At 39.2% G+C, this 16,371-nt stretch overlaps 1 protein-coding gene across 3 annotated transcripts in view; it reads right to left on the reverse strand.

Annotated features, from left to right (window-relative positions):
* Window positions 1-7,570: 7,570 nt before the first annotated feature.
* The window catches only part of TMOD3 (tropomodulin 3), an 82,777-nt gene continuing 73,976 nt past the window's right edge, over window positions 7,571-16,371 (reverse strand). For 2 of the 3 annotated variants that reach the window (XM_032593639.1, XM_032593640.1), the window contains 3 exons: window positions 15,583-15,726; window positions 14,490-14,634; window positions 7,571-10,660 (listed from right to left, as the gene is read on the reverse strand). In XM_032593639.1, coding sequence (XP_032449530.1) covers window positions 10,626-10,660; window positions 14,490-14,634; window positions 15,583-15,726 — 324 coding nt within the window. In that variant the 3' untranslated portion in view covers window positions 7,571-10,625. The remainder of the gene's footprint in view (window positions 10,661-14,489; window positions 14,635-15,582; window positions 15,727-16,371) is intronic. The other variant, XM_030318184.1, reaches the window with a different exon arrangement.

A 16,371-nucleotide genomic window follows, 5' to 3' on the forward strand; every position in this document is an offset into this window, starting at 1 on the left:
GTAGTAAATGTAGGTTCAAGTGAGCACAGAGGTAGTTCATATTTTTAAGTTAAATGGTTGATTTGCTTCTTTACAGAAAAAGGAACGTTTGAGGGCTTCTACTCAGCAGACAGTCCATCTGTGGGAGGGGCAGAACCAGCAGGGGCTGGGTGTCCCCTACCAGGACCCCAATAGTGTCCACGAGGAAGAGGAAGGCATCAAAGCTGTGAAAAACCATAACCAAGGGGACCTTTGAGGTAAGCTGGGCATGGAGGTAACATTTCCTCATCTGAGGGCCACAGAGACTGATGGCCTTTTACTCTCTCTCCTGCTGTTACTTACTTAGGACAACTGTACAAAGGCCTTTTGTTTTTATTTTGTGTTTGTTAGGGTCACTTTCCCACAGAAAAGCTTAGCTGGGAAGGTAAGGCACCCCCAAAATAAAAAAAAATCAATTAAATAATTCTTGTTCTTATGGAGGGAAAATGTGTAATAAAGAGTTTGCTGCTTGTATAATTGACCCATTATTTAAACATTGTAGTTTCTTAATGTGATCATAAAACCTCTTGGGTGTTTAAAAGTGATGAATCTGAGAACAAAACTTCTCATATCTGTCATTTCAGCATGTCTGCAAGTTATATACACTTTTTCTCATCAAAACTTTAAAAATGTTGTTGGCTCTTCAAGGGAAAATGTAAGTGGGAAGCAACAATATTCAGAAGAAAAGCTCAGGAATAAACAGGTCTTCATCTTTGAAGTTCATTCCCACATCTGGAGTTCGAGTTCCTTTACTTTCAGAGGAATGAGCTAGAATCTATTTTTCAGACAGTGATGGGGATCAGAAGAAGAAAAGGCTCAAAGATTACTGAGAGCAAGGAAGGTCACCAGTGATGAGATAGAACCAAATTTGTTCAATTCTAAGGGGGTTTGTCCTGAACCCAGGAGCCAACTCCTGGACTAAAAATTTGTTCACAGCCCTGGGGCACAGACAGATGTTTGTAAACTTCACTGAGACTCTGGGAGATTAATGTAGTGACAGGACCAGGAGTGGCCCAGAGGAGGGTCTGACCCCTGTGATCAGGTGCATATTGGAAGACTGCTCAGAGAAGGAGATCCCTCACTGGTGGTGAAGAAAGTGTTAGCTTATGGGACACACTGACCAGGCGGACGTTCTAGGTAGGTAGAAAGGCCTGTGAGGAAATATGTGGGGCCCTGAGTCGCCACCACACTCAATGGGAGAGGGACCGATAGCTCTGTGTGGTGGAGCAAGACGTCCATCATGTTCATCGTGGTAACTGGGCGTTCTTATTGTTTGGGTGTATGAGTAGTTGAGGGTTATTCCATTTCCATGTTATTAAAATATTTTCCCCTTGGGGCGCCTGGGTGGCGCAGTCGGTTAAGCGTCCGACTTCAGCCAGGTCACGATCTCGCGGTCCGCGAGTTCGAGCCCCGCGTCAGGCTCTGGGCTGATGGCTCGGAGCCTGGAGCCTGCTTCCGATTCTGTGTCTCCCTCTCTCTCTGCCCCTCCCCCGTTCATGCTCTGTCTCTCTCTGTCCCAAAAATAAATAAACGTTGAAAAAAAAAAATTAAAAAAAAAAAAAAAAAATTTTCCCCTTAATTATTTCCTTTTCTACTTATAAGTGCAAATAAAATTTCAGTCTTAAATATACAAGGGAATCATATTTACCAAGTAAATATATAAGGGCAAAATGGGAATTATTGCCCATATGCCATATTAAAAAAATTTTTTTTTAATGTTTATTTTTGAAGGAGAGACAGAACGTGAGTGGGGGAGGGGCAGAAAGCGAGGGAGACACAGAATCTGAAGCAGGCTCCAGGCTCTGAGCTGTCAGCACAAAGCCCAATGTGGGCCTTAAACTCACGAACGGTGAGATCATGACCTGAGCTGAAGTTGGACGCTTAACCGACTGAGCCAGTCAGGTGCCCCTGCCCATATGCCATATTAATTAATTCACTGTTTTCTGAACACTTAACATGCTTCACTCCGGGTCTGGAGTCACAGGTGGGAGTAAACATTTCAGTAACACAAATGTTGAGCATGTCAGTTAAGTGCTGGTCACCTGTCCAAGGGAAGCATTCGTTTTTCATGTAAAAAATAGATTTAAAACTTTAAAAGCATACTGAGAAAGCACATAAAATGCAAGCAGTCATTTTTAAAAATCCATAGGCTTTAAAATACTTTTAGATAGGGAAAGTGAAATATTGAGGAAGCAGGAAAACATATTTCAAGTAGTATGATTGGAATGTCAGTACAGAGTGAGGAGGGAGTGTCCCTCCTGCCCTGACCACTGCCCGGGGGCAGCCCGGGGTTCGTATGGCCTGACCAGCTGGAGACAGTGTCTGTGGAGATGGGTCGCTGCTGGGCGGTCACCTTCTAATATGAAGGACTGGCTCCCCCATCAGCTCAAGGCTACTTTTTTTGGAAATTTTTATTTTAATTCCAGTTAGTTAACATACAGTGTTACATTAGTTTCAGATGTACAATACAGTGATTCGACACTTCCGTGTGATACCCAGGGCTCATCACAGTGAGTGCCCGCCTTAATCCCCATCACCCACCTCCCCACCTCCCCTCAGTTTGTTCTCTAGAGTTAAGAATCTGTTTCTTGGTTTCTTCCCCCCCCCTTTGTTCATTTGTTTCTTAAGTTTTACACGAGTGAAATATGGTGTTTATCTCTCTCTGATTTGTTTCACTTAGCATTATACTCTCTAGCTCCATCCATGACATTGCAAATGGCAAGATTTCATTCATTTTTATGCTGAATAATATTCCATTGTATATACCACATCTTCTTTATCCATTCTTCTAGCGATGGACACTTGGGGGGCTGCTTCCCTATCTTGGCTATTGTATGTAATACTGCTATAAACATCAGGGTGCATGTATCCCTTTGAATTACTGTTTTTGTATTCTTTGGGTAAATACCCAGTAGTGCAATTGCTGGATCATAGGGTAATTCTGTTCTTAACTTTTTGAGGAACCTCTGTATTGTTTTCCACAGTGGCTGCACCAGTTTGCAATCCCATCCACAGTGCAAGAGGGTTCCTTTTTGTCCACATCCTTGCCAGAACTTGTTTTTTATGTTTCTGATTTTAGTCATTCTACAGGTATGAGGTGATATCTCATAGTCCTTTTGATTTGCATTTCCCTGATGATTAATGATGATGAGTATCTTTTCATGTCTGTTGGCCATCTGTAGGTCTCCTTTGGAGAAAAGTCTGTTGATGTCCTCTGCCCATTTTTAATTGGATTTTTTGGGTTTTTTGGTATTCAATTTTATAAATTCTTTATATATTTTGGATACTCTTTATCAGATGTGTTATTTGCAAATATCATCTCCCATTCTGTAGTTTGCCTTTTTATTTTGTTGTTTCCTTCATTGTGCAGCTTTTTTTATTTTGATGTAGACCCAATAGTTTATTTTTGCTGTTGTTTCTCTGGCCTCAGAGGACCTATCTAGAAAAAAGTTGCTGTGGTGGATGTCAGAGAAATTACTGCCTGTGCTGTCTTCCAGGATTTTTATGGTTTCAGGTCTCATATTTAGGTCTTTAATCCGTTTTGAATTCACTTTTGTGTATGGTGTGAGAAGGTGGTCCAATTTCATTCTTTTGCATGTGGCTATTCAGTTTTCCCAACACCATTTTTTGAAGAGACTTTTTTCCACTGGGTATTTTTTCCTGCCTTATTGAAGATTAAGTGACCGTATACTTAGGGGTTTATCTCTGGGTTTTCTATTCTGTTCTTTTGATCTGTGTGTCTATTTTTGTGCCAGTACATACTGTTTTGATTACTACAGCTATATAACTTGAAGTCTGGAATTATGATACCTCCAGATTTGTTTTTCTTTTTCAAGATTGCTTTGGCTTCTGGGTCCTTTGTGGCTCCATACACTTTTACGATTGTTCTGGTTCTGTGAAAAATGCTGTTGGTATTTTGATAGAGATTGCATTAAAGATTTAGATTGCTTTGGGTGGTATAGACATTTTAACAGTATTTCTTCTTCCAGTATAGGAGCATGAAATGTCTTTCCCTTTGTGTTCTCTTTCTTTCATCCGTGTTTTATAGTTTTTAGAGTACAGGTCATTCACCTCTTTGGTCAGGTTTATTCTTAGGTATCCCATTATTTTGAGTACAATTGTAAATGGGGTTGTTTTAATCTTTCTCCGGCTTCATTATTGCTGTTTAGAAACGCAACAAATTTCTGTACATTGATTTTGTATCCTGTGACATTGCTGAACTCATGTATCAGTTCTAGTAATTTTTTGGTGGAATCTTTCAGGTTTTGTAATGTTTATTTAGTTTTGAGAGAGAGTGTAAATGGGGGAGGGGCAGCAAAAGAGGGGGACAGAGGATCCAAAGCGGGCTCTGCGCTGACAGCAGTGAGCCCGTTGCGGGGCTCAGACTCACAATCTGTGAGATCATGACCTGAGCCAAAGTTGGACGATCAAACGACAAAGCCACCCAGACGTCCCTTGGGTTTTCTATATACAATTTCGTGTCATCTGCAAATAGTGAAACATTCATCTCTTCCTGATTTGGTTGCCTTTTATTTCTTTATGTTGTCTAATTACTATGGCTAGGACTTAAGAGCACTGTGTTAAATAAAAGTGGTGAGAGTGGACATCTTTGTCTTGTTCCTGACCTTAGAGGAAAGGCGCTCAGTTTTCCCCCATTAAGGATGATGTTAGCTGTAGGTTTTTCATAGATGGCCTTTATTATGTTGAGGTATGTTCCCTCTAAACCCATTTTATTGAAGGCTTTTACCATGAATGGATGTTGTACTTTGTCAGATGCTTTTTCTGCATCTATTGAAATGATCATATGATTCTTATCCTTTCTCTTATTGATGTGCTATATTAAATTGCAAATACTGCAGCATACCACCCTTGCAACCCAGGAATAAATCCCACTTGGTCATGGTTCAGTGAATGATTTTATTTTTTATTTTTATTAAAATTTTTTTAAATATTTATTTTAATCTTTATTTTTGAGAGAGAGAGAGAGTGTGAGCAGGGGAGGAACAGAGAGAGAGGGAGACACAGAATGTGAAGCAGGCTCTAGGCTCTGAGCTATTAGCACAGAGCCTGATTTGGGGACCTGAGCTGAAGTCAGGCATTTAACCAACTGAGCCACCCAGGCGCTCCAATGTTTGTTTATTTTTGAGAGACAGAATGTGAGCTAGGGAAGGACAGAGAGAGAGGGAGACACAGAATCCGAAGCAAGCTCTGGACTCTGAGCTGTCAGCACACAGCCCAACGTGGGCTCGAACTCACTGCGAGATCATGATCTCAGCTGAAGTCAGATGCTTAACTGACCGAGCCATCCAGGTGTCCCTATTTTTTAAATGTATTGTTGGATTCAGTTTGCTGAATCCAGTTTGCTAGTATTTTGTTGACGATAGCTGAGAACTACTTTGGACAAAACTTGTAGAAATGGTTGATACTGAATTTTACATCTTATCTCCTATCTGTTTAGGAGGTGAGCCCTCCAGAAAAAGAAGAGCAGAGGTTAAAGAGGAAGAACATGACTCAAGTATGAAGTGTGTGCTCATTGTGTACAGTTGACCCTTGAACACAGATCTGAACTGCGCTGGTCCATTTACACACGGTTTTTTGATAGAATGTATTTTCTCTTCCTTGTAGCTTTCTTAATAGCATTTTCTTTAGCTTACTTTATTATGAGCATAGTATATAATACATTAAACATGCAAGATATGTATTAACTGTTATCAATAAGGCTTCTGGTAAAGAGTAGGCTATTAGTAGTTAAGTTTCTGTGGGTCAAAAGTTGTATTTGGATTTTCGACTGAGCAGGGTTTGGGCACCCCTAACCCCAACATTGTCAGCTGCATATTATTTTCCACAGTTTATTTTTTTAATAATTTTTTTAATGTTTATTTTTGGGAGAAACAGAGCATGAGCAAGGGAGGGGCAGAGAGAGAGGGAGACACAGACTCCGAAGCAGGAAGCAGGCTCCAGGCTCCAAGCTGTCCGCACAGAGCCTAACGGGGAGCTCAAACTCATGAACCACAAAAATCACAACAAGCTGAGGTCGGACGCTTCACTGAGCCACCCAGGTGCCCCATCAACAGTTTGTTTTAAAGCAATGATTAAATGACTTGTTTTGATTGAAATGATAAATCGAGTTGCTTTTGCATAATCCTAGTTGTGAATAAAAAATGTTCAAAAGCAAGCCTGTGACTTTAGAAGATCCATTTTTCCCAAGGAAGAAACTTGTTTTGGTAACTGTTTGCTCTGGGTCTTAGGTTTTTGTGCATTTCGGCTGCTCTGCCCCACCTCATCCTCCTGGCTGGGCCCAGAGGTGGGTAAATTGGAGTATCAGACTTAAGTGGAATTATGCAGAAGAATATAAGACCAAATTAAAAAGGTATAAGGATATAAAAATCGTTGCTTATCAATACATTTTCTCAATTTAAAAATAATGAAGTTTCTTTGGTAAGTCTGTCTTGTGGTGAGAATGACCAAAAAACATGAATGCTCAGTGAGAGCTGATAGAAGGCGCTTCTAAAGATGGTTAGACCCAAGAGCTCACAGCTTTGAGAGCAACAGTTGTTCCGGTAGGTCCACATGTTTGGTTCTCACGGGTGCCAGGTCTTTAGTTGCAGCCACTTCGCTTTTGAATAGTATTAAGGGCATTATGCTAACTAAGGCAGAGAAAATACCGTATGATCTCATTTATAGGACTATCTAAAAAAACTGAACTCAGAGAAACAATCGCCTGGTGGTTGCCAGGGCGTGGGTGATGGGTGGGTGGTGAAAGCTACAAACTCCCAGTTATAAGATGAGTAGGTCTGGAGGATGGAATGTGCAGCATGGTGCCTGCAGGTGACAGTACTGTACTGCGTATCTGAAAGTTGCTAAGAGACTAGATCTTAATAGTTCACATCACAAGGAAAAATAATTTCTTTAAAAGGATATGAGGTGATGGATGTTAACTAAATTTGGGGTACATATTTTGCAATATATACATAAATTGTTGTGTATCTTAAAGTAATACAAAGTTATATGATAATCATATCTCAATAATACTAGAAAAAAAATTTTTTAAGTGAAGTGGCACTGTCCTGGAGGAGCACGAGCACAGGACTAAACCTGCAGAGGGTGGAAGCTACTGTGATTCCAGAGAAAGCACAGTCCTCAGACGTGTGGGAGGTGCTGTGGCTCCTGACTCCAAGGGGAAAGTGAGACCTGCGTGCCCTGGGAACACAGAGCCAAAAATAGAGAAGATTTTATGAAACCTTGTGAATCTTTTCATCTTATTTATTTTTTTTAGTGTTTTTATTTTTGAGAGAGAGAGAGAGCGAGCGACAGCGAGCAAGAGAGGGGCAGAGAGAGAAGGAGACAAAGAATCCGAAGCAGGCTCCAGGCTCTGAGCTGTCAGCACAGAGCTGACACGGGGCTTGAACTCACGCACCGTGAGACCATGACCTGAGCTGAAGTCGGACGCTTAACTGACTGAGCCACCCAGGTGCCCCTCTTTTCATCTTATTTTAATGGCAAGGATTAAATATAATGTACAACAGAACATGACTAACATTTTATGAAAACATTTTTTCTTTTATAATTTTTATTATACCGTGGAATCCCCTTTTTAAATGAAGATACATCAGATACTGTCACTGGAAAAACCATTTACAAAGTTCTATTTACATGTAACTCTTCCAGAGTGCATCTATTACACAAAGCGAGTATGTGGGTTACTTCATTCAAATAACAAGAATTTGCAATTTAATGACCAAGATAATTCTCTTTGAAATCTCTAACAATCGGTGAGTTTTTTAAAACACAAAATGTATATTTGGTCTTTTAAATGACAGGCACCTTTAGGAATGTATTTCACCTATACTTAAGACTTCTACTAGATTTTAGCTACAAGTTTATAGCACCAAAATCCACTTTAATAATATCAGCATTAGTTATTAATATTGATGTTTTTCAATACAATTTCATGTAGACATACTTGAAAAATGAGATCTTCAGACAAATATAAAATTTTTCAAAATGGGCAATTAAAAGCCTTTAAACAGCAATTTAAAAATGCAAAGAATATTCTTTGATTAGATAACCAGGTAAGTTTAAATTGGTTAGCCTACAGAATGTATGGTCTTAGAAAAATCTTTGGTTTAAAAATCAAGACTATGTGAGAACCCTAATCTGTTACAATGCTTTAGAGCTATTTATAGAAATACTGAATGTTACTAAATAGTTAAGAGGTGCTGGAGTTTTAAAGATCAAAGTAAACACCAGTTTTCTCCCTTGTAGTTACAACTCTTGAAAAGATTTTCTGTATTCAGTTGGATGAATGTTCAGCTTTAAAGATATTGATGAAATCTTTTCTTCAATTATATAATGCACTGTCACAGCTGAGAACTGGAATGGTATAAGCTAAACACTTAACTTCTTCATACTTAGGTAAATAATCAGTGAAAAAGAGATTACCCGTAAATACCATACACACACTATGTAGGGTCTCGCTTATGTCTATTAAAAAAAACCTGATGATAGAAGGGGTAACATACTTATCAGTTCATTGACTTATAGACAAAGCAAGCAAGGAAGCCCTGGGTGCCTGCTCCGTGCTGACTCCCCATCCTGCTGGAAGGGTGCAGTCTCTAAAGTCAAGTACATTTCCAAAGTTGCATATGAAAAAGGGACACACACACACACACACACACACACACACACACAGAGAAACCCTTGCTAACTTGGAAAAAAAAAAATCAGTGGTCTCTAACTCAAAGGGAATAGTGCAAAGTCGATCTTTGGCCCCTTTAAAACACTGGATATTGATTCAGAAAAACAAAGACACCCACTTCTTCTGAGGGAAGCTTTTGCCTGTTGAGAAGGGTTAATACCAGATCACACACAAGAAGCTGCCTAGCTCAATAAGTAAACTGTCCAGCCCAAGCCAAAGGAGTGACGTTTTATAATTCAATTTCAAAAATGCTTTTTAAAAGAATCAACACATCTATCCCTACTTTTAACTGGGATTCTTCCCTTTACTCCGTGTAAGTGATAGAGGACAGTCAGGCCTCAATTTTGGGGGTCAGTATTACTCAGATTTTTTCCTGCCTGCCCTCTGTAGCTGGGCCAACTCTGCCATCGTCTGCTCCAGGCGCTGCCCTGAACAGGTCCACATCCCACCATGGTACACTGTGCAAGTGCTCGTTTGAATACCGTGAGCAGTACGAAGAAACTTCTCTTGTGAGAGATTCCTTTTACACAATATGGACAAAAAAGCCAGATGATGAAAGGGAATATAAAAGTAGATGGATGAGGGGCGCCTGGGTGGCGCAGTCGGTTAAGCGTCCGACTTCAGCCAGGTCACGATCTCGCGGTCCGTGAGTTCGAGCCCCGCGTCGGGCTCTGGGCTGATGGCTCAGAGCCTGGAGCCTGTTTCCGATTCTGTGTCTCCCTCTCTCTCTGCCCCTCCCCTGTTCATGCTCTGTCTCTCTCTGTCCCAAAAATAAATAAACGTTGAAAAAAAAAATTTTAAAAAAAAGTAGATGGATGAAGAACAGTTTTCCCTACTGGTTGGAAAATTCGTGGAATGCCAATTCAGTATTGTTGTTGTAATTCTGCAGTGCACACACAAACTTTCACGATACTGTGCCACAATTTATACACATGCCAGTTTCTAATGTACAGTAAGCATCAGTTTAAGTGACTATTTGGCATGTGCCTCAGACTTAAATTCCATCATGTTTGTTATCTTCGATGTCATGTGTTTAATAACCGCCTTCTTTTTTATTATCCTAAATAACCAAGAGTTGACTATATGTATGCCTTTTACAGGGAAGAAAACAGCTTGTCTACTTCGATGCTTTTTACTATGAGCTTTCACAAAAATTTAGTAATGCCCACATTATTGAAATAAAAAACTATAGTGAATTTAGCCATAACTGTCCTTTTTAACAAAGTACTAACCTGGCCAAGCTGATGACTTTGTTGAAACAAGTCCAGGTGTTGGTGACACAGTGGACAAGTGCGGTAACCAGGAATGTGCAGAAGGCCCCTTTCTCTCCCCAACAGACCGGCTTTTATTTCTCAGCTGATGACCAGATTTGGAGTCGTTTTAAAACTCTGGTATCTTGCTTTCTTGATAGAAGCAAAAAGCACACTCTTGCCAAGTTCATGTATTCTAAAACAGGAAAGGGCTCCATGTGATGGAGTAAGGAAAGCTGTGAATGTCTTGTACCTAACAGGTACAATAGCAATTCTAATGGCAGTAATGTCCCTTTTTGATTTAAAAAAGATCGGTCCTTAAAATGTTCATACTATCTACGTAAATGATTTCCTAAACTTTTTTTACAATTGCATTTTTAAACTCATGACTCCTTACAAACCATTTAAGCTAAATTAAAACTAATTTTAGCAGAAAGAAATAATGTTATAAAATACAAAATATCACCTATTATTGATTTTGCAATTTGAAACTGATAACAATGTAAACTAGAAAAAAGATACATGTAGTTAAAAAAAAAAAAAAAAAAAAAAGATTTCCAGTCTTTTCCCTTCTATCCAGGAAAATTTTACATCTGACATCACCAACATGAGCCCTTGGTGACCTTTTAAAGTCTCCCAAAGATTGTATCTCGGTGGATTTACTGGTGGTCTCCTTCAACTCGTCTTTTGCGAACTGTGAGAAAAAAAGAGAGGATGTTAGAAATCCCTGTTACTTTGTTCAGGGTTAACTTGCTTGTAACAAACAAGCTGCTGCAGATTCCAGTTATAGTTGTACTGACATGTAACGTCCATTTACTTGTTAAGCACTGAGGGGCTTCAAAATGAGAACAAAGACGTGTCCTCAGCTCCCCTGTGCTTACACAGTAGCATCAGAAATCTAAAATCATGGTCATCAATCACCTTTGAGTCATTGCACCCATTTGTTATTTAAAAAAATTGACACCTCTGTTAAAACGATGAATTATAAATTACTGTGTTGAATTTTGAAATGACATTCAGGAATCTGGGATTAGAAAGTATTAAAAGCAACAAATATTTGCATGCTCTCCTGATTAGGCATTACAATGTATCTCCTTAGTTTGTGAAAGAATATACCAAAAACATTTTTTTTAAGTTGTTTATTTAGAGAGAGAGCACAAGCAGAGGAAGGGCAGAGAGAAGGAGAGACAGAATCCCAAGCAGGCTCCGCACCATTAGCACAGAGCCCAATGAGGGGCTCGAACTCACAAACCATGAGATCATGACCTGAGTTGAGATCAAGAGTTGGATGCCTTAACCAACTAGCCATCAAGGTGCCCCAAACATTTTTGTCATTTTAAAGGTAAATGACTTGCTACTATTTCCCAAATTTTCTTTCTAGGGTCTCCTACAAAATGAACCAGGCTCTGACAAAACAACAAATACAAAGTAATGAAAGTCTCAGATCCTGGTAATGTGGTATAAGGTCACATGAGGGTACCATAATAAACTTTGGCCACCAAAGTGGTCAACTAATTCAGTGGATGGTGTACAGAAAGGCGCATATATCTCAGGAGTTCCCAGCCTCTTCACAGACTGATGACCCCAAACCATTAGGCTGTACTCAGTAACAGTAGGATAGAGTCCTCAGGCAGACATGCAAGTGATGTGCATAAAAGCTTGTCTAGCTACTGGCTGGGTGCTAGCTAGAAAGTAAAAACCAGGAGATAAAAAGTATCAAGTTCCCATGAACATTTTTATACTTAAATAATTAAGTACACCCCGGGCTCTAATTTTAGTTCATGTTAATGAAAAGCAGGTTTCCTGTGTTTACTGAAATACTAAGGGAAAAAATCAAATAGAGACTTGAGTCCTCAAATACAAACCTAATTCATATATATAGATCTCTGAAAAACAGAAATATCAAAAGGTAAATCAGATTAACTCTTTAGGGTAGAACATTTCCAAGAAAAATTTGAATTGCAGCAGGGTTTGGATGTTATTGGCAGACCATTTATGATGTTAAAATGCATGTTATAGGGGCTCTTGGGTTACCCAGTTGGTTGAGCATCTGACTCTTGAATTTGACTCAGGTCATGATCCCAGGATCATGGGATCAAGCCCTGTATGTGGCTCCTTGATGAGTGTGGAGCCTGCTTCAGATTCTCTCTCTCTGCCCCTCCCCCCACCCACTCACATGCTTGCTCTCTCTCAAAATAATGTAAAATAAAATAAAATGCATGTTATTAAAAAATAGATGTTGTAAACAAGATCTAAGACAAAGTGGAGCAAACAAGAAAGGAAGAAAATTAATTATGTGGTTAGCTAGTGTAAGGACAGTAATAGGAGACTCAAAGTTCAATCATATATTGCAACATATACCATATAATCTCTTTGCTGCTACAGCTAGGACACTTCTTAGCTGGAGAGATGGGAGTAGGTAAGAGTATTTGGATGAACAGAAAATGAGAAGAAAAGATTATCAAAACCAACATTAAAGATCTGATACAGCCCGATTTGCAAGATGAAGAAAAACAATATGCCCAAGAGATTGTGTGTATGTTTCAAGTTTTGTTCTTTGGCATCTCTTTCTGGTGGCTACATAATTAGATTGCATATCAGAGCACATGTCTTTATGCTGGCAGCCTTGATCTGTGGGCAGCAATCAACGCAGGGCTCTAAAAAAAAGCTGCGGGTGCTAGGAGCACATAAAGTGCAAGATGGGCCCAAGAGCCATTTCCGACTCTTCCTTGGCGCCTACTTGTTACAAGCAGATCCTCGGCTCAGCCTCTAGACAAGAGGCTTATAAATTTGGTCCTATTAACAATTCTTTGGCAATTTCTTTCCAAAACCTACTCCACTAATACAGGTTCTCAATACTCTATGATCCATCAATTGCAAATAAGTTCTAACCTCATATCCTATCTCTGGAAGAGTAAATAGTTATTTTTTGAATATCATTTTAATCATGTATTTGGTGGCCTATAATGGCTCTCAAATGCCTCCCACAAAAAATCCAAAGAAATGAAGTTTCTTCCCATGTAATTTTAGTGCCTTCTACTAGCATTCCCTCTTAATCTGCTGACATCACTTTTTTATTCTGTTAGCTTTAAGCAGCAAGTACTTATTGAAGAATTATTCTCAAGGCAGCATCCTGCAACGAGAGTCAGTTTTCAAACTCTACAAGCTGTCCTCAGTATATAAATAACTCGCTTGATCCCAAATCTGGGTTTTTATCCGTGCAATTCCCCCACTCCAGGAATGTCCTTACTCTCATTTCATGTCTAAAAATCTGGCTTGGATCAGAATGCAACAGCATGAGGTGGGGGTCTAGAGAGCTACCAACACAAAGCTGTCTGCTTTCTCTCAGTTCTGCTTCACGTCAGACCACACCTTCAACATGACCTCCTCATCTCTATTACACGTGGCCCCCGGCACCTACTCACCTGCACAATGTCAACTGAAAGCAGCCTAGGAAATAGTTTTTATGTGTTCTCTCATCTTTTGGTATATTGTTGATTCTTGATGTAATTAGCGTGACTTTGCAAATTACACTGAGAATCAACAGTATACCAAACACACCAATTTCCTAAAATGCAAGAGGCTAAAATCTTCTATGGGAAACTAAGTCATTGAAGGACAGAAAGGGTTTGGACTAATACTCTTCAAAGTAATTTGGGTTGAGGGAAGGAGGCTGTAACATTTTCTGCATTTAAAGAATGCAAACTCAAATATGGTTGAAGCTTAAAAGAACTGCCTCACTTTGAAGTGCTATTCGGTTTAGGAAATGTTATTTTATCTCTTGTCTAAGTACCTCTTTAAAAAATCTTTCAGTGACAAACACAAAAGGTTCAATTTTTGGAAACATGTAGAAACAAAATTATAAGCATCATATTCTTTAATTCAGCCTTGGCCAGAACACTTGCATCAAACAGAAGCACAAGCCTCAGCAGTATTTCAGTGGGAACCAGGAAAAAAAAAAGAGCAACGTCTGACGTTGACTGATGTGCACTGCGAGAGGACAACCTGCCCGGTAATGGCTGTGTCAGGGAGACTGGTAAGGACAGCCAACACTTGTGTGCCACACACTATAAAACTTGTATCAAAACTAGAATTACTCCATATTTTATCATGTAAAACTGGATTTCTGTCTAGGCCTGTTTGATAAAAAGGGCAAAAAACTTTCCTGTCATGTTGAAATCTTTAATCAGGAGGTGGCTTGTAACAGAGAACAAAATATTTGTTACAGGTAGCATTTATTATGTTTCTCGTAGAAAACCGTTCACTTAAAGCTGTGAAATATTTGTAAGCAGACCCACTAACCCAATAATCACTACAACTGCGCTTAAACTGAACTCTACTTCAATCAATATAAAAAGGCTTGTGCAGATTTAAAAAACAAAGGCCAAGTAATTTGTGCAGATTTAAAAAACAAAGGCCAAGTAATCTGTGTTAACATTTTTTTTAAAGTAAAAAAATGTTCCTCTAATACAGCAGCTTAATGATATAATTCAGAAATTTGATTTGAAATGCATATGTCTTACCTAAGTCATTGTTTTTTGTTATAGCATTAGCTGCCCTGGTTCGGGGTCCCTGCTGTGTAAACTGATAACCAAATTTAAGGATATTTGTATTTTCCTCAAGCATGTTGGCGATTTCCAATTCCACAGCTGTCCCCAACTGCTGCCTCTGAAATAATTAAAAATAAAGAACAGTATTAATAAACTAATTTAAAATATTTTTCGAGGTAAATCAAGACTAAGATATTCAGGTACATGCTGATTCTGTTGGTCTTTTTAAGTTTTCCCAATTCTTACAATATAGATAAATAAGATAAACAAATCTTAAAGTTCAGTATATGATCATACAGACATCAAAAAATGAAGATTACCAAAACAAGATACCACTTCATACCCATTATTACAGGATGACTATAATCAAAAAGACAATAACAAGTGTTGGCAAGAATGTGGAAAAATTGGGAACCTCACACATGCTGGCACAAATGTAAAATGGTGCAGTCGCTGTGGAAAACAACATGGCCATTCCTCAGAAAGTTAAACACAGAGTTACCACTTGACCTCGCAATTCCACTCCTAGGTATATGTCCATGAGAAATGAAAACCTATGTTCATATAAAAACCTGTATACGAATGTTCGTATCAATATTCCTAACGTTCAAAAGGTAGAAATAACCCAAATAGATTATTCAGCCATAAAGATTAACTACTGATACATATTACAACATGGATGAACCTGCAGAATATTTTGCTAAGTGAAAGACAGTAGACACAAAAGACCATATACTATATAATTCCATTTATATGAATTGTCCAAAATAGGTAAATGTGTAGAGACAGAAAGTGAATTAGTGATTGCCAGAGGCCGGTGGGAGGGGTGATGAAAATGTTCTGGAATTAGTGGTGATGGCTGCACAACTCTATAAATATGCTCAAAACCCATACTAAAAATACTAAGTTAACATTCTGGATGCTTCAAATGTCTTCATCTCCTTTCAGGCCACCACCTTCCCACAAGACTGCCCCAAAGCCTTCCTCCCACCTGCCTCCTAAACCCCCAGCCCCTACACAGCAGAGTGGGCTGGAGATCCCACAGTTATCGCTGTAGAACACTGACCTGATTGTCAATCTTGAGCTCTGCCAGGGTTTCATTATCTCTCAAAGCATCAATCAGTGCTAGAATCCCAGCTCCTGTAATAAAGTTGGACTCCATATTTAAGCTCTTCAAATTTTTGTTCACTCTCAGCATATCTGCAAAAGCCTAGAAATTAAAGAAAGTATTTGAAGATAAAAATTGACAGCGTCTATCACATATTATACCTACTATAAACAAATACACTAACAGAACAGCTTTGATGTTTCTCGTTAGGTTGTTTTATCTTGACACACTACCTCACAGGCTTCACATGTACCTACTTTTCACAAGTACCCTGTCACAATATTTAGATTTGTCACTGTTGGTAATATTCTCTGCTGCTGTTCACACTGTTATGTTCATTCACACACTACTCCTTGCTTCTTTCCCCTGTGTCTCTCAGTTTCTCTCAGTTTCTGGGTAGGACTAACTTCATCGAGGTCTCTTTGGAACAACTTTTCTTACTTAGGTCCTACTGCAGTTAGGTTACTTTGTCACCAAAGGAGGATAAATTGTGGATTGCTTTTCAGGGCAGAGACCAGAAGGGATGCCTAAGGCAGAAGGCCAGAAAAGCTCACAGATAAGCAGAACTTAAAGTCAAGTTAAAACAACAGGCAAGAGGGGGCAGACAGGACTTGGGACAGGTATCTATTTCACTTTTGACACTACATAAAAAAGCTGGCTTTGAGATGGGAAAGATGGATGTGGGCAGCTCAGTGAGGAGACTATTGCAACAATCCAGGTGAGAGAAGATGGTGGCTAAGACTGACC

This window comes from Lynx canadensis, chromosome B3 (genome assembly GCF_007474595.2).
Source record: "Lynx canadensis isolate LIC74 chromosome B3, mLynCan4.pri.v2, whole genome shotgun sequence".
NCBI classification, from domain to species: Eukaryota; Metazoa; Chordata; class Mammalia; order Carnivora; family Felidae; genus Lynx; species Lynx canadensis.